Source organism: Desmodus rotundus, chromosome 7 (assembly GCF_022682495.2).
Source record: "Desmodus rotundus isolate HL8 chromosome 7, HLdesRot8A.1, whole genome shotgun sequence".
Lineage (NCBI taxonomy): Eukaryota > Metazoa > Chordata > Mammalia > Chiroptera > Phyllostomidae > Desmodus > Desmodus rotundus.
In genome coordinates, this window is record NC_071393.1 from 104,438,524 (window position 1) to 104,461,764 (window position 23,241).

The 23,241-nt window shown below is 39.7% G+C and overlaps 1 protein-coding gene across 10 annotated transcripts in view; it reads left to right on the forward strand.

Annotated features, from left to right (window-relative positions):
• The window catches only part of KIAA0586 (KIAA0586 ortholog), a 97,240-nt gene extending 82,344 nt beyond the window's left edge, over positions 1-14,896 (forward strand). For 5 of the 10 annotated variants that reach the window (XM_045201664.2, XM_045201666.3, XM_045201669.2 and 2 more), the window contains 2 exons: positions 6,055-6,111; positions 13,123-13,461. In XM_045201664.2, coding sequence (XP_045057599.2) covers positions 6,055-6,111; positions 13,123-13,274 — 209 coding nt within the window. In that variant the 3' untranslated portion in view covers positions 13,275-13,461. Of the gene's footprint in view, positions 1-6,054; positions 6,112-9,737; positions 10,152-13,122; positions 13,463-14,880 lie in introns of those variants that run through there. The other 5 variants (XM_045201663.3, XM_045201660.3, XM_053927931.1 and 2 more) reach the window with 4 other exon arrangements.
• Positions 14,897-23,241: the final 8,345 nt, after the last annotated feature.

The following is a 23,241-nucleotide window of genomic DNA, read 5'->3' on the forward strand; positions in this document are numbered from 1 at the left end:
AATACTAATTTTTTTGTCAGTGAACTCAAATTGGTATAAACGATCCAGCTATTGTGAATGTTACTGAAGTTTACATTTCTCCTTATTAGATTTTGTCTCAAATTCTGGACATCATTCATTTAAAATCTTGTATTGTGAGTTAAAAAATTCATGTTTGGGGGCCTTCATCTTTGTATCCTTATTTTGCAATTAACAGCTTTATAGTACTATGTAGTTTAAAAAATAATCCAATGAATTTATACAGCAATAACATAAAGTTTGCAGATTTAAGTATTTCTGTACTAGTGAATCTCACTAAAGACAATATTAAAGTTAAGATAAACTTTCAAACCAAAAATAAAAAATTGTAAAGCCCCGGTTCCTATCCTTTCATTTATTTATTTATTTAATTGACTGATTGAATTTATTGGGGTAAATTTGTTCTCCAGACTACACAGGTTTCAAGTGTTCAACTCAATAAAACATCATGTGCACACTGCATTGTGCACCCATCACCCCCAGCAAGCCCCTTTCCATCTGCACTTCCCCCCACCTTTGTCCACCTCCACCCATGTGCCACCCCGCTCTCCCTCTGGCTGTCACCGTACTGTTGTCTGTGTCTGTGTGTTATGTATATATGTTAATCTCTTCACCTTCTTTCACCTTCTTTCGTCCAGTCCTCCAAGCCCCTTCCCCTCTGACAGCTCTCAGTCTGATCCATGTGTCCATGCCTCTGTTTCTACTTTGTTCCTCAGTTTATTTGTTCATCAGATTCCACATATGTGCGAGATCACACGGTATTTGTCTACCTCTGATTGGCTTATTTCACTTAGCATAATATTCTCCAGGTCCATCCATGTTATCATAAAAGGTAAGATTTCCTTTTTTATTTTAACGGCCGAGTAGTAGCCCCTTGTGTAAATGTACCACAGCTTTTTTATCTACTCATCTGATGAGCACTTGGGTTGTTTCTAGGTCTTGGCTACTGTAAATAACGTTGCAGTGAGCATAGAGGTGCATATGTTCCTTCAAATTAGTGTTCTGGGTTTCTTAGGATATATTCCCAGAAGTGGGATTGCTGGGTCAAAAGGCATACCCATTTTTAATTTTTTGATGTATCTCCATACTGCTTTCCACAGTGGCTGCACCAGTCTGCATTCCCACCAACAGTGCAAAAGTGTTCCCCTTTCTCCACATCCTCGCCAGCACTCATTTGTTGATTTATTGAGGACAGCCATTCTGACAGGTGTGAGGCGATACCTCATGTTGGTTTTAATTTGCATCTCTCTGATGATTAGTGACATTGAGCATCTTTTCATATGTCTGTTGGCCATCTGTATGTCCTCTCTGGAGAAGTGTCTATTCGGGCCCTTTGCCCATTTTTTAACTGGATTGTTTGGTTTTTTGGTGTTGATTTTTGTAAGTTCTTTATAAATTTAGTTATTAATCCTCTATCAGACGTATCATTGGACTGTGTTCCCCTATTCAGTGGGTCCCCTTTTCATTTTGTTGATGATTTCTTTTGCTGTGCAAAAGTTTTTTAGTTTGATGTATTCCCATTTGTTTACCTTTTTACTTTGTTTTGGCAAAAAATATTGCTACAAGAGATGTCTGAGATTTTATTGGCTGTGTTTTCTTCTAGGAGTTGTATGGTTTCGTGACTTATATTTAAGTCTTTTATCCATTTTGAATTTATTTTTCTGTATGGTATAAGTTAGTGGTCTAGTTTCTTTTTTCTTTTTTTTTTTTTTTGCATGTACCTGTCCAATTTTACCAATACCATTTAATGAAGAGACTGTCTTCCCTCCATTGTATGCTCTTGCCTCCTTTGTCAAATAATTGACTGTATTGGTGTGGGTTGATTTCTGGGTTCTCTATTCTGTTCCATTGATCTGCATGCCTGTTCTTATGTCAGTACCAGGCTGTTTGATTACAGTGGCCTTGTAGAGTAGTTTGCTATCAGGTAGAGTGGTACTGTGCACTGTGTTCTTTAGGGCCCATGTTCAGAAGCAGCACTGTTCGCGCATGGTGCAACCCCAGTACCTCTGTGCGCCCGCACCAAAAGCTTTCTCAGCAGTGCCCCTGCTTTCCCATCCTTGGATTCTATTTCCAAATTCAAAATCCCTTGGTTTTATTTTGTGGTGTCTTTAAACATTTAAATAAAGGTTGACACACTCACCTTTTGTGGTAAAAGTGAAAGGATAAATTATATTCATAGGTAATTTGTGACTCAATATTTGTTTATATTACCCACTCAGAATTTCTGTAGAAATTTATAAGTCAAATATTTAGACATTTTCTCTTATTATCCTTTGACTTAAATACCAAAGAGTATTAGGTTTGTTCCATTTTAAACAGCAGGATGAGGTAGTATAAGAACCGACATACTTGATAAGCAGTTTTCAGGTTGTGTTGGCCAGGGTGTAGGTTGCGCTTGCTACTTGAGTCCTCACCTGCAAAGCACAGTCCTCACTATCAACCCCGTCATCCGGCAGGTGAGAAGTATGAGGCAGTTACTTGTTAACAAGAATAAATGACCCCAGTCACTGATACTGGCATATTAGTAGCTTTTTTTATACTGCTAGGAGAAATCATTGCAGAAATCAAGATTCTCCCCCAGTTTTAGTAGAGGAGAATTTTGTTTATGTTTATAATAACAACAACAATATGTAATGTGTAATAGCTGCCAACTATGTATACTTCCTAATGTATGCACTCTGCTAAGATCTCTTATCAACCCAGTTAGTTAGGTAATACTACTCTTATTTGACAGTCAAGAACCTGAAGCTTGGAGAGGTTACATATTTTGCCCAAGGTCACATAGCTAATAAATAAATGTCAGGGGTGGGAGTCAAAGCAAGTCCAACTCTGGAAGCAAAGGCTGTGCTCTTAAACATTATATTTCCCTCCTTAATAATTTTTTCAGCGTATTAGAGGTCATTTCTGATTGTTGTCACAGGTCTCAGTATCTTCAGACGCATCCTAGGAGAAGAGTGTGGAGAAGGTGGGAGGTGGGGAAAGAACTGCACGTGATGAGTGTCAGTCCCCACTGCTGATCTGCGACGTGGATTTCTTTGTCAGCAGTCTCTCTGAGTCCTGTTTGCCTTATTGGTGAGGATGAGTAATCTCTCAGATCCCGTGTAGCTCTGCTGCTGTAATATGTGATCAGTATTCTTTTTTTTTTTTTAAATAAAAAGTCTCTCTGTGAAAAAGTATTTTGAAAAGATTGACTAACAAGAATGATTTATCTTTCATCAATTGGGGAAAGTTAGAAAATAATCACAGGCTAAGTAATAATTAAACTACCATTGATTGAGGGCTACTCTGTAGGCACTGCTTTAAGTTAATGATCCTAAGACACCTATGACAGAGGAGAAGAGTGCGAAGCACAAAGTGGTGGTATTTCCGGTCTCACAGCTGGTTCGTGTTGGCACTGAGTGGCACTGGGAGTTGCATTGAGGCAGCTTAGCTTCTGAGTCTATGTTCTTAGCCACTAGCTCACAGCTGCCATTCTAATACAGTGTTCGGTTGTCATTTACTTGCCTTTTTTTTTTTTTTAATCTTACATACCACAGTATAGAATGGATAGGACAAAAATAGGTGTTCTTTTTCTCCCCTAAAAAAATGATCTATAAAAAAAATGATCTATAAAAGATCACAGAGTGGTATATCTATTTGACATAAAGGTTTCAGAAACATTGGTCAACTGGATATTTCTCGAGCAACTATATGCAAAGAACTGAATTTGGGGGACAATGAAGCAGTATGATGGAGGGAAACCATTTATTATCCTCTTAGTAAATCGATCATTACAGTAATTTTACTTCAACCTATGAAGTGACTTAGCAAAGACCTAAAAATAATAACAGATTTTGTATGTTATTTCAATTTGATGTTTTTACTAATAATGTAATTTTGTTAGATATAAAGAGATGACTGAAATATGCTTTGGTTTGGAGTAATGCAATAGTTCTCATTTTTTTAGTTGAAATTTATTCTTTAAATGAAACGTGCCTATTTCTTATTGCAAAGTAAATGGAGTGTGTAAAGTCTACATTTAGGGGATACACCCAAGGTCTAAGCCTATCAGGACAGAAGGGAGCCCTTGTTAGTTTGGAAAAGCCCCACTAGTGGTCCAGACTTTCCCTGGACTCTGCCTACCCCAAGGCTCTGTTGGAACCACTCCTTTACAAAAGGTTTCACAATTCCTTTCTGCAAAGCCATCCAGGTACAACATGTAGCAGCTTCTCACAGAGAATAAAAAAGAAGGCCATTAGAACAAGAAGAGGAAAAGAACACTTGCCCAGCATAGAATTCGAGTCACCCAAGTGGAAACATTAGCAGATAGAAGCGATATAATATGAAAAGGCGGAGAGCTCAGTCAGGTGTTAGCATTTAAAGTCCCTTATATTTGAGGTGGAACGGGAAGATTTGCTGACCGCCCTCATTCTGCTCTGTGTTAGTTTTGTCTTTGGAGCGAAGGATGGTTGAGACAATGTCCTGCCTGCTCTCCTTTGTGGTCTTCACAACGCTAGTGTAAGAATGGTGGGTGCATAAAAGGTGCTTTAATCTTTTTCAAATTGAACCTTAACTTAGGAAACCTAAGTTGGTTTCCTTTTTCTTAGTTTCCACCCAGTTTTGTTTAGTATAAAAGGGAGTGATGTTGCTAATTTCTTACCGTAACAGTAGATCAGTTTGAATTCTGGGCTTAGAGGCAACCACTTCAGAGAAGACTGCTCCTTTATTTCACTTGCTACAGACAAATGGTGCTTCAGTGGAAGGGGCCTCTGAGGTGGTCCTGATGCCTCCCACCCCCCACCATGTCCAGTCACCGATTTTGTCCCTTCAGTGCCACAGGGGATCTGAAAGGTAGCTCTAGTGAGCTGGAGGGGCAGGCAGACACGTGTCAGTCTCTGACTCTCAGAAGCTTAGAGGCAGACTGGGAAGGGACAGTCATAGGCAGTGTCTAAATAGTAACATCATAGTGAGCACTTTTAAAGAAGTTAGAGATTTTTAAAAAATAATATCAAAGTTGGATGTTCAGTTTTGGTTTATTAGCAGATGATCAACATATAAGTAAACTGTATTTGCCTACCATCTTATTCTTATAAAACTAATTTTTTTCTAAAACTGTTCCTTTTAATCTTTCTTTTCTTCATTGAACTGTATTGCATTTTAATTTTTAAATATTTGATTTTCATATTTTCTATAGCATAACTGCAGTAGTTTAACATAAACGTTGGTCCCCAGTGAAAATATATTGCTTAGTTTACTGAACTATGGGATGCTTAAAATCACATTCATTTAATTATCTTCTCTGAAATTTTTGTGAAATAAAGGAAACTTGAGAGATGACTGACTTTTACTTAAGAGAAAATCAGAGAAAAACTGTTTATACCATATTATGAATTTATTCCAAATCATTCTGCCCTAAGAATTTGTTTGAAATAATGCTTTTGGCCTGAGAACTCTATCTACCACAGGTTTCTCTCCAGTTATTTAACATTTCTCCGCTTCATAATTTTCTAACCATAAGGACAGTTCCCTGCCCCCACCTATTTCATTTTAATATTAAAACTTGGCTTTAGTTTAACAGTATAGGGTTCCTCTGTGCTGCCCGACAACTTTATTGGTTGTTTCCATAGGTTGTGTTGGGCAACATGCCCCAGGCTGGCCTAGGGAGAAGGGAAATTCTTTTTGTAATGATTAAATCCTTAAGTTAAAAAATCTGTGAAAACTTTTAACTTTGAGCGAAATGGCCCATGGGTTTCTTTTACTTAATACAAATTGCGAATTCTCTCAAGATCCTTGGCTTCCCCCTTTCCCTAATGTTTGATGCATAAAGATAATAATCTATTAGGTAAAGTATTATTTTATTGACAGTCATTAAAATCCAGCTGTGTAACTTCCTTTTTATATTAAAGCCACTGGATCAGGCTTCTGTTTACCTGGTTTTATGAGGGCAACTGTGGGGAGGGCATTTGGTGTTCTTTTTAGTGAAGAGAAATGAATCGTGATTATTTCTATGCTAAACTGATGTTCTAATGCAAAAAATGTTAACTGTAACTTCACCAGGTGATATGGATCGGACACAAATTGAGCCCAATCTGTACCTTGCATCTGTATTTACAGGTATGAATTTTACTTTAAAAGTTGTTGGACATGGGAGCTATTCAGATTTTTTCATTTTCCTGCAATTTCTTTCTCTCATAAAAATCAACATAGTAGAGATAGTAATTGTAATTTTTCTTCAAATTATAAGAGAAAGTTTATTTAGCAAGTCACAGGGGTAGTAGAAGCGAGCCAGCTGGGTTGGGTGGACTCAGGAAAGAAGTTAGTTACAGAGGCAGAAGAAGGGCCTTTGATGCTTAGGAGAGACAAAGGCAAAGGTAACCCGCCTTGGTGGGAGATGAGGGGGAAGGGAAAGGCACAGGCATGCTCCCTAGAGGGAGCGTGCGCCCAATTTTTATTTGCCTAAAATATCTATAAACTGTCCCCAGGTATAGAAGTCCCTTTAGGCTCAACTCTTCGGAAGTTAGGAGAGAGACACAAATTTATCATTTCCTTTTGGAAAGTTTATAAAATGTTGAATTAAAAGGCTGCAGGTGTGGTATTCAGAGCTCTGAGGATAGCACTTGAGATAATTCCATCTGGGGGAGGTTATTTGTTGGGACAGGACAGTGTTTAAACTTTGAAGTCAGTTTTAAACAAAGTGAAGCAGCTGGAACCTGGCATAAGAAGAAACAGAGCTTTCACATTAACTATTGCTTTTTAGAGGAAAAAGAATTGGAGTTGTTTTTACAGGTGCCGATACATTTATTCTTCCTATAGGAAGAACTTTATCTTAAATTATAAATTTTAAAATAAGCACTTGTCAACTCAGAAAACAGAAGCAATAGGAAACTTAAAAAATGTAATGGGATTTATGTCTAAACATATTTTGGGATGAGACTTAGTAACATATTAAATCACTTTTAAACATGAAAGTAAGGAAAGAAATGTTTAATAGTGACTAATTCTGGAAAGCAGAGGCAGATAAAATATTACATACTAAACATCAAATGACCAGGCACCTTCTTCATCAAGACGTGTGGTGTTTGTTCTCAAGACCACAGCTATAATGTTGCAAAATCTGCAGGACTGGGTTAAGTACGTGAGGAGAATTGAATACAGCAGGATAGTTTAGCAGCTGCTTAAACAAGGAATTAAAGCAAGAGTAGATGTGTCCAGGCTGGACAGGAAAAATACTTCAAGAACTCAATAAAACACAGCTGAAATACTGTAACATTTTCATAGACAGCTGGAAAGCAACTGTGTCGCTGGAACTTGGCTGATTTTAAAGACCAGATCCGGTCAGCGAGAATCTAAGCAGGCCGTTAGTCATGAGGAGCCAGAGACTCAAGGTAGAAACAAACCAGTTTGGTTCAGCAGTCATTCGAGGCCCACTGTGCGCCTAGCATGATGCTACAACCTAGTAGTAGGATGCAGAGGTAGATAACACAAAGTCGCTGTCCTTGAGTAGCCCATATTTAACAGAACAACAGGCCCATAAGCAAATAATGATAATACAGGATGAGAAGGTCACAGGTACCAGTCACTCAGAAGACAGAGGCTGTAGGTCCCAGTCCATGCTCTTAAGGAATATACTGTCCTGTGGAAGAAGTGACAGATACATAACTAATTACAGTGCAGTTTGGTAAATGCTACAATAGTGTTGCCTTTGGAAAAGAAGGCGTCCACAAATTGACAGGAGAGGAATTCCTGTATTTCACCATTACTGCTGGAAAAACACCTCAGAGAACGTGAGTCGCTTGCACGTGGGTCTGTGGTATCCTTTAAGTCAATGATCCTTCAGTATTTGGGGGCTGTCGGCCCCTTTAAGACATCAGTAGCTATGACCATCTGTCTCCCTCCTCAGTTGTACTTACATGAAAATAATTTGCATAATGTTTCAGCACATTCACAGATCCCTGGGGACCCATCCATGTAGTATAGGTGAAGATCCTTCTTGTTGGCCCTGACTGGGTAGCTCAGCTGGTTAGAGGTCGTCCCGATAAGCCAAGGTTGCGGGTTTAGTCTCTGGTCAGGGCACATACAAGAAGCAACCAATGAATGCATGAATAAGTGGAAAAACAAATAGACATTTCCCTCTCTCTGTCTAAAATCAATAAAATTTTTTAAAAAGATTCTTCATATACTTGGATTAAAGATTATTACATTTGTTTCCTTTTTAATTTTATTTTTAAATGTAGAATTTATAAGAAACCAGTCTTTCTCTGCATGTGGAAAACCCCAAATCCAGGCAGTTTAAAGCACTTACAACCATCCATCATCTCATAGAAGAACACCTGATTCTTATTTATGGCCGCACCACGTGCAGCTCCTGCTTGTCTCCTGTTGTTTCAAGCCTTCCTCCAGCTTTCGGACAACAGAGCTATAACAGTTAGCATCAGTCACGTGCTTGAGGATCAGAGTCAGAATATAATCCTGCTGATGAACATGGGTTATCTGAATCTTTTAGAAAGTTATGTGTATTTTAAAAAATATACTGACATTGTATTATAGAATCATATACCTGAAACCTACATAATTCTAGTAATCAGTGTCACCCCGATAAATTGAATTAAAAAATCAAAACGTATATTCATGCAAAATCTTAAATGGACATTTAAAATCCTTATATTACTTACAATAAATTAGTTTTAGATTTTCTGTTCCTTAGCCTTATAAATCCAATACCAAAGAACAGAAAACATAAAATTTCTTAATGAACTTTAAATATTTTTAAAGCCAAAAAAAATTTGAATTTCAAATGTCTACAAAATATATTACAATACATCTTAGGAAGCTGCAAATGCAGGGCTTCTCTCAGCGGCATCCCAACTTAAATGCAGGCCCGTTACATGAGGTACTGCAGCCCACTGAATCAGGAATAGTCTCTTTGAAAAAAAACAACCTGAAAACAGCTGTTGAAACAATTACGTCATAGAGTAATGACATGACTGGAAATTTAAAAAGTCAAATTTAAAAGCATCAAGCTGTATTTAATATAGGTAGAAAATTTATGTTTGCTGTACTGATGATTTGTTAAGATCGTATGTCTCTTCTTAAAAAAATCCAATTCCGTGAGAACCATACCTGGATAGGAATGTTACTCTTCTTGCTTGTTAACAGGAATGAAAATGATGCTTAAAAAAAATGTACCCAGTCTAAAAATTTCTCTTTTAAAGTTCTTAAAACTGTGACTGTTTAGCTTCTATAACTGAATACTTCATCAAGTTTTCCCAAAATGTACATTAAGAACACTTTCAGATAAAACAGTGCATTTTATTCACATAATTTGTTGTTTAAAACACAATTACTAGAGTTAGAAGTGGTATAATTATTTGGAGGCTTCTAGAGCTGTGGGTTTTTTTCTTAGTACATTTCAGTGAAACATTCTTATCCTTTCTGAAGTCAGCTACCTTCCTTACCCTCCCCAAGGTCACTGCCTCCTGGGATCTCGTTCCTTTCCAGTTACAGAAAAGTTAAAGAAGCTAAAAAAAGAGCTAATCTTTTCTGAGTGGTTTCTGTGTGCCAGCACTATACAAAACATTTTACATGCATTATCCCATTTAATGCTCACAAAACCCGTTGAGGTAGGTACTTTCACCCTTATTTTATAAGTGGGGAAACTAGGGTTTAGAGAACTTACGTAACTTCCCAAAGTCTCTTATCCCTTATTCTCCCTCTTATCTGGTCCCTGTTTTTCTTTACAGCACTTACAGCTTCCGACATGTTTTACGTTTACTTCCTTACTTGTTTGTCATTTGCTCCTACACCCACCTGGAATAGGATGTCAGAGAGTGTTTTCTTCACTGCTGAAATCTCCAGAGTCTAGAACAGTGCCTGGCCCATAGTAGGTGCTTAGTTAATATTTGCCGAGTAAGTAGATGAATGAGCCCAGCTGCCCAGTTCTTTCCTATTCCAGAATCCATGCTCTCCCCCACCCCAGACTCCCACTCGACCCTGCTTTTTACTCCTTGCTACACAGAATCTTCACACTGACAGTCTGGATAGGACCATTCCCAAGTGCCTGGACAGTGACTTGACTTGCCCTTGACCTATCATAAAGGGACTTGTGCTTGAAACTTCATCACTGCTCCTCTCCTCAGCCTCTACCATTGCATACCACCACTTACATGGGATTTCTTTTAACAAACTAAAAGTAGTAGTTTCTTATTGTGGATATTTGGTGTAGGACGAAGAAAAGTGGGTTGTAGCCTTAGCTCTACTGATGATGAGTTGGATGAGTTATGCTAGACTCTTCTTTGAAAACCATCTCTTATTTTGCCTGACCTTTCACTCTCGGGTCTCTTTGAACTTATCTCTCTGACTCTTCCCTTTTGTTTTCCTTTATTTTCTCCTTATTCATCCCTGTATTTTTGTCATCACTTCTCCGTCTATTTTTCCTCCCTTAGGAGATCACGTTCTCATTGTTCTAATTAGTACATCTGTGTGGATGATTGCTATTTCTGTATCTCTAAAACTGCTTTATAATCTTTGACTCTGGTTGCCTAGAAAAGTCCATTCGTGCGTCTTGCAGGCATTCAGATTCCCCAGGTATGTAGTCGATCCCAGTATTTCCCCACCGCTGTATATCACCGTAGCCTCAAGCTTGCTTGTGTTGTTACTACTTACTCAGTCAAGTGAACGTGTCATTTCAGAGCCATGCTCAATTCTTTATACAGCACTGAGTCTTCCTTCAAATACCCTGAATCTCTTCCCACTCAGGGATCATCAGTTCTTGCATGGACTGTCTCCACAGATCCTTCTCCTTTCTCCTAATGTCCACATAGCTCTGAGAATTCTCTTTTCTACAATACATTTGTTCATATTACTCCTGTGTTCAGAGTCTTTTGTGACTCATAATTCTTTACAGAATTTGACCCTGACCTTCCTTTACAGCCTTCTCTCTCATCATTCCTTTTATCCCGTCAATACTTTGCTGTCAGAATACTCAGAGTGCCCTTACCATCTACTAACTTTATCTTGACTTTATTTTGTGCTCTTTTCCTTCGTTGCCTTCTGCATCTTTTAGGTCCCAACTCAACTGCTACTGTCGCCTAATTTAAACTAAGAATCCTGTACATGTTTATCTCCACTGCTAGGTGTGGAGTTTCATGGAGATGAGGACATTTCTTTTCATCTGTGTGTCCTCTCCACACCGCCTCAGCTCTGTACACGCAGCTCGTGTAGGTCTTTACTTAGGGAGTGTGTGCTTCCAGAAAAGCCGGCTTTAACGTCTCTGAGCTTTGCTGGCCCTGTCTGTCTCCCAGAACCACTGTTAGGGTGAGGTGAAATGATGGGGAAAAGATCTTTGTAAAATTTTAATTGCTGTATTAATACAAGTCAGTGACGACGAGAAGTAGTGTAACTTTACAATAATTGAGTTTAATATGGTCCTTAATGTTTGGAAACATCTTTGAGGTGCCCTCTCCAAAAAAATTATAGTTCTTGTAACATCATGGGCAATTTAATCAGTAATTTAATGCACATAGTAGCTAGAAAGCAGCTATGTGAAATTAGATAACAGAGAAATGGTGAATATCTGGTATCGGTGTAGTTTTTGATAGATATGTAACTCAAAGAATGGAATTTTTCTGAATAATTGGGAGATGGCAACATTCAGTTGATTTTATGGGTTGTAAATTAATTTTGCTCTCATCCATCATTGTAATACCCTGTGTTAGTTTTTACTTTGCTGACGAGGTTAGCTTTGACCTGGGATACTTCTCTTGGTTATTTTGTGTATTCTGCATTACGGAGTTGTAAAATGTCAGAATATTTAAATTACATTTATGTCCTATAGACATCTTTTCAAAGCAGTTCTTACCATATCTTAATTTTTATTATATCCTAACAGAGCTAAATTTTTAAAAAGTTTCTTTCCTATTTGAAGCATTTATTGTATTTATTCTATTTCAATTGACATAAGAATTGCTTTCTTAAAGGATTATACTGTGGTATTACATCTTGTGATGTTGCTGTAATGATGCCAAATCTTGTTTCCCTTCCCTCTTTTATGAAAAAAAAAAAATGATACAAGTAACCAAAAGAAATGGTGTAATATTAAAATAGTCTTTGTCAGACTTCCTATATGAAAGTAATTTGCCTGTTACAAGCTCTCTAGTCATCTTGGACAGCTGTGATTGAGTCACCGTTGAAGTCCATAGAACACGCTGCTTTTACCGTAGTCCCTATAAATATTTTCACTTCGTCACCGTGGAAACTGCTTAAAAAATATAAAGGAGTTTTAGAAAAATTACTATGACTGTTGACTCAGGGATATCTTTAACATTGTTTAAAGTGATCTGTTTTTAAGATGCTGCTGATTCTTCTTACCGTTATTATTGTGTGTAAATGGTAAATCCAGGCAATATGCTTTAAACTTAGAGTAATGAATTAGGGTATACATAGATAGATATGCATATTCAGTCAACTTTGGGTGTTTTTTTAACATATTAATGAATTCTTCTTCCCTAATTGCCTCTGCTACTCAATGTGACCTGTAGCATCTACCATCTGTACCACAGCTTTTGGCACTTGTATGGTGCCTGAGTCCATTCAGGCCACTATAGAAAATATTACAGACTGGGTAGCTTATAAACAACAGAAATTTATTTCTCACAGTTTTGGAGGCTGAAAGTCCCAGATCAAGGCACCCCTTCCTGGTTCGTGGCCAGCACCTTCACACTATGTTTGCACACGGTGGAAGGGTCCCAGAAGCCCTCTGGGACCTCTTTTAAAAGGGCATGATCCTGTTCCCAAGGGCGTGACCCTCCAGATGCACGCACCTCCCCAAGGCCCCACCCCTAATCCCATCACACCAGACTTTGGGATTTCAACATACAAATTTTGGGGGGACATACACATTCATATCATAACATATACTTTTAAAATGTTGTCTTAACTGTCTAGGGGAGGGGGTAGGAAGGAGGAGGAGTATATTTTATCTCTGTGACAAGTTCTGGGCACCTTGAGAAAAGAAATTACCTCACATGCAATCCTTGTTTTGACCCCCCCGTATTACTGAGGGAAGTTTAAAGCACGTAAATGCTCAGGATCTGCTTGCTTAGCTGAACAAGTTTCTCCTTTTTACAGGCGGTAAAGCGGTACCTTTCCCCACTTCTGAGATGTCGCCAGCCAAGATGTCCGTGCTGCTACCCTCCGTGAACCCAGAGGACTGCCCGCCGTCCCAGAGCCTCAGCGCCGTCCAGGGGGACACGGAGTCCTCAGGAGCAGATACCTTCTGAGAGAGACGTGAGCCAGTTCAAGTTTTGTGCCACTGGTTTTGAGATCATTTTTCTCTGGCATAAAACCATCTCTCAGACTGTTTTGGTCTTTGAGCATATTCTGAAAACTTATTTCTAAATTTTTATTAAAATGAAAAGCGTAATTTGGGTAGTTAGGTAAAATTTTTTAATAAAGTAATTGAAATGTAAATCATTGTGAGTCTGGCTATGAGTTATTTCTTAGAATCCTGAGGTACCGAGGAATTGTGGAAAGGGCATGTGTGACATTCGTCATCTAAGCATTTACTCTACAGGTACAGTTATTTGTACGTAGTTATGAAATTAGGTTGGTCAAGGTCTTTCATTCCGAAGTGATTATAACAGTAAATAATTGTCAGCAGTCTAATGCTTATCGGTAAGGGACTGACTTTAAGAAGTGATAATATATCTGTACAATGGAATACTGTGTGGTACAAAAAAGAATCTAAAAATGTTTATGGGTTATATGGAATTACCTGAGATATATTGTGAAAGTGAAAAAAGCCCCGGGCAAGATAGTGTGTGCACTGTGCTACCATTGTTTAAAGTGGAGCGAGAGGACTCAAACACGTGGTGTGCGCGCACATACAGGGTGGGGCAGAAGTAGGTTTGCAGTTGTGATTATGCGAAACAGAGTTTGTTCTTCTTCTTATTTATTCATTATTGTATTATTTTCCATATGAACAGCTGTAAACCTGCTTTGGGCCCAGCCTGTATATGCTTACATACACTGATCTGCTTATGTATGCATTGCCTGTCTTTGGAAGGATAAACAAGGAACTGCTGACTTTGTCCCCGGAATTGAATGGCTGGGTGAAGGGCTAAGGGGACAGGAGTCTGTAGCTATTGTGTATTTGAACTACAGTTGTAATAGGAAAAATCTATGAGTATGGTCAGTTTTTTAATATACATTATGTGTACCTTATGGAGCTTTATACTTCATAAACTGTGAAATGTGACTTACTACCTTTCAAAGCATAAATATAATATATAAAACTAAAAGAAAATAAAAGCATGGCTTTGTAGTCAGACACATGTAGGTTCTAATTCCAGTTTCTTCACCTACTTGCTCTGTGATAGGGGCAAATAAACCCCTCCTTCATGGCCGCCTGGGTGAATGGGTTTAGTATGTAGTTTGCAGGATAATGGGGATTATCAGTAATGGCAGGAGTGGCATCCAGCACAGTGCCTGGCCCCAGATGAGCACTCAGTAAATGGTGAGTGTCATTATCTTGCATGATTTTGTTATCTTACCCTAGAGGTGTGAGGTGTAAGCACATGAGAAGGGCAGCCTAGCTTTATCAAAAAAAATGTATATCCCTGAAAATGTTTCTGTCGCAACTAAAGTTCAAGCAACCAGTGACTGTAGTCATCCTTGACTTTTCTCAGTATTTTTCTTGGTTACTTAGTGAGTCTCAGCCCTGACTGCACTTATAACCTCTGGGTGCTTTAAAAATGCCTGGGTTTCAGACCCAGGGGTTTGATTTATTGACCTGGGCTGGGGTCCAGGCATTGGTATTGAAAAAAGGCCTTCCCTTGGTGATTTTAATGTCCACTCAAGGTTGAGAATTACTGAAGAGCAATTTAGAATTCATTAAACTTCTCGTAGGGCCCGTTGCCTGGGGAACTTAGGGAGAGTTTGGGGACTTCTTCTCACGGAAGATAGAAGCTGCACAAACTCGCAGGAACTCAGAAACAGCCTTCCCCCGTTTCCTGTGTGCCACAGCTGCTCCGGCTTCTCACAGGTGTGTGGCTGCTTAAACACTTTACGTTTCACTTGAGAATCTGTTTTTCTTTGCTGTGGCCTTGTGGACAGGTCTGCTGGTCATAGTTCCCATTTAAAAAGTAGAAGAGCCCTGACTGGCGTGGCTCAGTGGGTTGAGTGCTGTCCTGCAAACCGAAAGGTTTTTGATTCGGTACTTGGTCAGGGCACATGTCTGGGTTGTGGGCAAGGTCCCCGGTTGGGGGCGTGCAAGAGGCAATCAACCAAACTGGTTGATGTTCTGTCGCACATCAAACTTTCTCTCTCTCCCCCTCTCTAAAAATAAATCAATCTAAAAAAAAAGTAGAAGAAAACTATTGCGTGAGTCTTAATTTGTTCTGGTTGTTCATCTACAAGTCTCTGGATAGGGTGAAATCTGGGGAAAACTTAAAGTGCTGCTTCATTTTAAACATTACACCCAGAGCTTTTTCTGATTTCCAGAGCGTTTTCTGTTTTTGAAAAAGATGATTTTTAATTTTAGCAAAAGTATTCTTTAAAATATTGGTAGTTTTACCCCCTAACTATAGAAGTCCTGCCTTTTCTAATTTTAGGTTGGAAGTATAATCTTTGACTTACTCCACTGCTGTGCACTTGAACATATCTTTAAAAAAGAGAAAGTTTGGTCTCTGGTCATCAGTATTTTGCTTTATAGAATTACTTCTGAGCAGGGTTACCAGGGTTACTCCTACCTCTAATTTTCTGCCAGCCACCTCAGTTCTTTTGGAATAAAACTATGTATGTAAAAGTAAATGAAATGGCATTTTTGATGTTGTAAGTTTAAAAATTTTTAAATTTAATTTTATGATTTCCAACTTCTGGAATGAACTACATATAAGACGTACTACTAAGAGGAAGGCTCTATCCAGATTAAGGCAGTACCCAAATTGGTAGTTACAAATGGTCACAGGGAAGTAAGTAAAGCACAGGAAATACAGTCATTAATACTGTGATAACTATGTGTGGTGCCAGGCAGGGTACTGGAAATACCAAGGGGAACGCTATCTAAAGTATATGATCATAACCATTCTAAGCAGTACACCCGAAACTAAAACATAGTAAAAAAAATTATTTTAAAGATTAAGGTGGTTACTACCACTGGGTTTGCATGCCTTAACACCAGAGTAGCAGGTATTCAAAATATTCCTTTGGTATAAACCATAAAATAAGTTTGCACATTAACAGAGTAATTGAATACATGTTTTTATTTTCATAAGATGATTAATTCGACTTCAGTAAATTTCTTATCACTTGCATATTTGTGGTCTCTTAAACATTTTTCTTTTTAAATGCTAAACATTTTTAGATCAGTTTTATAGTGTTTCTATTAAAAACTTAGTTTCCTATAAAAGAAGTAAGGTAGCATTTCTTAGTTCATGGTATATCGCCGCCCCCAATCCAATTCTAATTCTGTAGTTGTGTATTTTTTTTAAATGTCCTGATGTTATCATGTCCTGATAGATGAGTAACTTGAACAGTAATGGAGAGTAGAATCCTTAGGACTTTGTGACGTTACTGAAAGAAACCCACTGAGGTGTACTCTCTTCTACCATAAAGCATAAGTGTGTCTGTTTAACAGACACTAATGGTGCAGCGCACCAGGCGCACACTCTGGTGTGGACACTTCCGGCCAGACTGGGCGGCCCTGTCAGGGCTTGTCCTTCTGCCCTCTTTGGTCATCTGCTTCTCCTGGAGAAGGTGGACTGCAAGGAATTCAGTCTCTTCCTAGTGTAGAATCATCATTTGGTCATCAAATACCAGTAGCACAGTAGTTTGAAAAACTCTTAAAGATGCACTAGAGAAAAACAAGCAGAGTTACTCTAGTGACAAATCCCATCATTATAGTTTAGAAAGTTTCGGGAAGCCAGTTTTGTACTTAACCTTTGTCATCCCCAGAGAACAGATTCCAAGTCTCAGGGTGTCAGACCTTTGAGAGTGATCATCCTGTGTCTGGATGTTTCAAAGACTTTTTTCTTTTTGTATTGAAGTGTTTACCTAGAAACAATAGGAAATATTAGCCAGAGTGCAGAAGTCCACTTGTGAGGCCAGTAAATATTAAGCAATGTGATGGTCCATTAATTACCAAGAGAGCAAGAAAATCCAAGCTCCCTTGTTGGGTCTTTCTAGTGTGAACAGTCGCATTTGTAATATTTCAGCCATAGTAAGGGATAAGGTACTGACACATCTCTTAAATTCAGGGACCCTAACCAAGTTAAAAAAAAAAAAAACCACACAAAAACAACCTTGGAAGTCAATAGACTCCTCTAACTTCTCAGAGGTCACGCCTATGAGACCTCTGAAGAGACCCAGATGGTGAGACTGAACAGGGTTTAAAATCTTCAAAGGAGCTGGTAAGGAGTCCCAGGACTAGTTCTTGGTATACACAGAGGTCACAGATAAAGAACAGGCCTGGCATGCACAATTGATGTGATCTATATGTAAAAAGTTAAAAGTGTATGTCTTTCCCCTGAGTTATTGTGACAGGCAGTGATAACTATTTCAGTTGACATTTTGTAGCCTGCTTTTCCTGAACAAAACCATTTTCTTTTTTCTTTTCACAAGATTTTCCTTCGGAGGAGTAGTATTAAGTTGTAATAGAGGAAATATATCTATAGTGGGATAATTGTATGGGATTTCATGGTAAGGTTGGTAGCTATTTTTCTTTCCTTTGGTCGTATTCCTCAATAGTTGCGTGAGTTACGAAAGTACCGTAGACATCCAGGATTACTTTAAAGGGTGACTGGGCTGATTTTCTCTCCGGATAAAATTATTGGCTGCACGTAGTTCTATGTAATTATTACAACCAGTATCTGGATCTAGAGATACTTGTTTTGTGTTCTAAAGGATAGAGAAGTTCAGATCATATCCTTGATGGATTGTTGGCATTAAGAGGTATTGTCGTAATTTGAGTGACCCCTGGAGTTGGGAAGGGGCCACCAATCCAGCCAGAGATCGGTTGGCAGATGAGGCGATGATCTGACTCATTCTTAGAAACAACGTAGAGAAAATGTGGTTGTTTTTTTGTTTTTTGTTTTTTTCAGAAAAGGGAGGGGGAAAATAAAGAAAAGTGGAGTCACAGAAAACAGAGGAGGTAAGCAATAGCCCATAGTCACACATTAACAGTTTTACAAGGAAGTCTGTCAGTCTGATGGGGCATAACAAAAAATTCTGTCTTTGTTTTCTTGTCTTGGGTAGAACTTGCCCTTCTGAGGTTGTCTGCTGGATCTGAAGGTCTCGAGTAAGCTGTTTGTGCCCTGATGCCATCTGCTTCTGGAGGCTTCTCGGGTTAGTCTCAACGTGCAGTCACATTGGAAGCGTGGACTCTAAGTCCTTCAGTCTAAGTTGGAAGTTCATTTTCATTATGACACACTAAACCCCGGGTGGACTGTTGTAGCTATTGTCAAGAGGACCTCAATGGCTCCTTTCCATAATTGTTCTAAAGCATTTTTACATCTGTTTCACTTAGTGTTTTCTGCAAAACAGACCCACCCATAGCGAGGTGGCTTAAAACAACCATTTATGTATTCATAATTCTGTGGATGAGCAGTTTGGTTGGGCTCAGGTGGGACAGTTTGCTCTGCTCCTCATGGTCTTGTGTGGCTTTATACGTGCATTCACACTCAGTGGTAGTTGATGGCCTCATTCACAGGCCCAGTGGTTGCTGGCTGTTGGCAGGGCAGTGGAGGTAACAGGGCCATATGTCTCGTCATCCAGCTGGCTAGCTCAAGCTCTTTTACATGATGTTGGTTGAGGGTTTCTGAGCAGCAAGAGAGAGCAAGTTCCAATGTGCAAGCAGTTTTCAAGTCTCTGCTTGTCATATTAATGCCTTGTTGACCAAAGCAAGTCACACAACCAAGCCCAGACCCTAAGAGGAGAGAAATAGACTCCATCTCTCGATGGAAAGATCTGCAAGTCAAATGCAAAGGAGCCTGCATATGCAATAGGTAGCATTTATGGCCGTTTTGCAATTTAATGTGTACGGATATCTTACACAGGACTGGATGATGTCTCCTTTGGAAAGGTGGCTCGTACAGGTTGGGCATGAGGCTGTACACTAGATTAGGTCCTGACAGTAGTTAGCTTGATCTGCATGCAGCAAAATACAGTGATTGGTGGGGTTATCCCCAGTCCCAGGGAGAAAACTGGTATGAGCTCTGAGGAAGTGATCATGTGGCTGTTAACACCAGTGACAAAGCATTAAGTTAAGGCAGATCAAGGGTTTCTGATAGTTTAGAAGTGGAGTCAGCAAATCTTCTCTGTAAAGGGCCAAGTAGTAAATATGACAGAGGCTTTGCAGGCCATATATGGTCTCTGTCACTTACTCCATTTTCTCTGTGTTTTTAAAACAAGCTTTTAAAATACGTAAAAAATGTTTTTTAGCTTGTGGGCCATATGAAAACAGTCTGTAGGCCAGATTCGTCCCAGGGGCTGTGGTTTGCCAACCCTCGATGGGGGCCGTTTTAGCCTGAGTGTCTCCTCCTTTCTTCCTGAATGAGAGCAAGTTTCTGTGTTCGGAGGGAAACGCTGCAGAGTTCCCGTATGACCGACAACAGTGACGTGAGTTCCCCAGTCACTGGACGGAAGAGGGATCCCGGTGTTGGGAGCACGAAGTCTAGCAACGTTTTCCTTCTGTAGCATCTGAAGCTTTTCATCGATGAACGGGTTTTACCCATCCTGAAAACTTACGGACTACCCACGTTTATACAACTTTGTCTGTAAACTTGTATAGTTGTGTTAAATCCATTTGTAAATGTTCAAAGGGCCTCGAGAAGGAGTTTCTGTGTTTTGTCTTGCCTTCTCCAGGTTTACCTGGGTTATGTCAGTGTAGGTAAGACATGAATCTACCACTTCCTGGTTAAATTTTGTAACACCTTTCTGTTTTTATGTATTTATCAACTGTGGAACTTAACTGGATTCATGACGCAAAACATCAAGGGGCTATTTCATCAGCAGCCGTTGGATGGATTGTGTTATTTCTGAGCAGCTGCTGGGTGATCTGTCAGGACCTGTCTTTAAGGGGAAATGTCCCTGTGATTGCCAGCATTGGTTTTTTGGAAGGTCGGGTTGATTGTTATGAGTCAGTTATAGCCGGTATAAGTTGGGCCAGGGCTCCTTCCATGATCGGCAGGGATTAGAAGTCAACTTGGTGGAGCTTATTTGGGGGGTAATAAAAGCTGCATATGAGTTAGCAAGGTGGTTCGTTGATTTCCGAGGCAATGTACTGTCTGTTAGTGTCTACCTCAACTGACAGGCAATTTCCAGTATTGAATCGCTTTCAGTGAATCATCTTATCTTTACCATTTTTGATCAAGTTACCTTAAGTCAAAAATTCCCTTTGTTTCCACAGCACCCCAAAGTTCTAAACAATTCCAAATCCACATCTACTCTCTGTTTAATGTTTACTCTTTCTCTTTTTGCCGGATTGCAAAGTCTAGTCAGAGCGATGAGTTCCTCCGTGGGGCAGACTGAACATTAGGCAGAGGAGCAGTTTTGGTAGCTGGTGTCCCGTGGTGACAACGTGTCCTGCATAGGAATGCCTTTGTCATGTTTAAGGTAAGACCCAGATAAAAATAGTATTAAATCAGAATTGACTAAGATTTGACCTGGGCATTCTTGTCTGCATAGTTTTTACGTTTTCACTCAAGTATATGTTTTATACAGAAAAGTACTAAAGGTAAAAAGCTCAATGAGTTTTCACATATGAGTGTACATTCCTGTACAGATCCCTTCCAGGTGGAAATAGAACGTTTCCTAGCACCTCAGAAGGCTCCTTTGTGCCCCTTTCCCAGCCTAACCACCTTGTCCAGAGCTAACTGCCATTCTGACTTCTATCACCATCAGTTAGTTTTGCTTCTTGAATTTCATGGAAGTGGAATCATACAGTGTATTGTCATTTATTTTTGTCTTCTTTTGTGCAATATAATATCTGTAAAATTCATACATTTTTTGCATATATCAATAGTTTGTTATTTTTTTATTGCCATGTAGCATTACATTGTATAAATTTTCCACAATTAATTTGTGCATTGTATTGCTGATGGACATTTGGATTGTTGCCACTCTTTGTTATGAATAAATCTGCTTTGAATATCCCTGTAGATTTATTCTGGTGGACAGATGCACTAATTCTCTTGAGTGTATTTCTGGGCAATAGGGTGGGTATATTTTAGCTTTGCTGGGACCTTGGCATTCTTACTCCCCACCGTGCCACTAAACGTCTTGGATGTCTCTTCATCCAGAAGGGGAAGTAAGTGGTGGTATTAAAATGTGAGTGACGTTCAGTTGTGGCATGCAAAGTGGACAGTGGAAGGATTTCCTAATCAGCAAGGCAGCTGACACAAAATAGCTGAGTGTTGCCTCAAAGTCTCAGGGATTGCACAGCGAGTAAATGAAGTTAGTGCAGAAGGAGGCACTCGTCAGCCTAGAGCAGAAGCTTTGCTTGGCTAGCCGCTGCTGCCCTCGGATGCAGGCAGGGATGGTACGTTGTAGCTGCCAGATGGAGAGATTTGTTCAAATAGGCAACAAGCTTCCTGGTGTGAGCCTCTACTGAATTAACACTCCTATTAGGCAATCTGGTCTTTTCCTGAACAACTAGAGAGAAGAGTTTGGCACAGTTAGGGACTTGGAAAGTGTGGTGTTGCTGTGGGAAACTTCTACCTTAGCGTCCCAAGGGACAGGATCGGGAATCATGGCTTAGTAAGCTCTTGCGAGGGCAGTCCTGGAAACCCTCTTAGTTGGCCTTGAGTTCGGGACCCTGAATGGAATGGAATTGCTTTTATTTTGGAGGAGGACAGAGAGTGTCTGCCTGTAGACAGATCATGACCAGAGTTATGGAGTCTCGCATTTTGTAGTTATTTTTAATTATATGCAGTTACAAATTTTCAGTAATGTAGACCAAAATTACGTAGAGTTGTAACTTTTTTCTGAGATACTTTATGCCCCTTTTCTGCCAATTTTATTAAGAGAGGTTTGAAATCTTCCTGTAAATAATTTAGATCAGGAGAGCATAGCAATAAGTTACCTGCCTGTTGTATTGGAGTGGATTCTCATGGAAAAATCAAATAAGATCATTTATTTGGACATTAAGAAAAATATGAGGGTGAGTCCGTAAGTCCTCAAGTCCCGTGATTTCTGGGGCAAGCAAGCACCAGTTCTCCTTGGCTCCCGGGAATCGGAGAAGGCTGCACTCGCCCCCACCCCCCGCCCACTGTGCAGTACGTATTCATGGGGGAACGGGGGACAAGGCAGTGTTTGGGTGGAATATAATGCATCACAGAATCATAATCCCATTGATTTCTCCGAGGTCTCAAACAAATCGGGAGATTTCCCATTAGGCGTATTAATTAGCAACGTGAGCACTGTCGGGCCTGGTGCGGGTAGCAGCAGCCCAGGTTCTAAAACGAGGGCGTGGGGACTGACTATGAGATCTCGTCAGGGTTGACTAAATTTTGGGTAATTTAGGCAGAACTTTATAAGGATCGATTTAAATCTTAATAGGGTCAGCATGAATAAGGTACCCCTTAGCCTGTAGATGCGGTGCTTATGCTTAAGCTATGGGCCTTCTAGGATTTCAGTGATCTGTTCAAATTGTGTTCTGAGCCCCTCTCACCTGGAGGAACATGAATCCTGAACTCTGTCTTTCCAGTGTGGAGCCACTGTTGACATCTCTACTCAGCATTCCCAGGCTTCCAGCTGTTGCTTTCTACTGGGTTATTTGGATTTTCCACCCAGCACATATGTGGTACAGGAGTCAGCTAGATTTGAAAGTTTGTGCGCAAATATTAGGGCTCTACCCCTGTGGCTCCCTTCTCTGTGGAATTTCCCTGCTCAATGTTCAGTCCTCCTGAGAGCCCCGAATTCTGATTCTGACTCCCAGGCCAACAAGACTGCCCCTTTGCTTGAGTGCGGCCTCCTCCTTTCAAGGTATGAGTGTTGTCTGGTTCCTGCCTGCTTTCGGTCCCTCTCCATAGCCTTCAAGAGACTGGTTTTGTATTTTGTCTAGAATTTGTAATTGTTACTGGCAGGAAGGTTAGTCTGTTATAAATACTTTACCATTACTGGAAGCTAGAATTGGAGAAGCAATAAATGGTGAGAAAGAAGTAGCCACACCCTTATTTTTTAACCTTCTCCTTTTTCCTTCACTCTCCCCTGTCTACCAGCAATCTTTCCACATGGGTGCTTGTCTAGAAA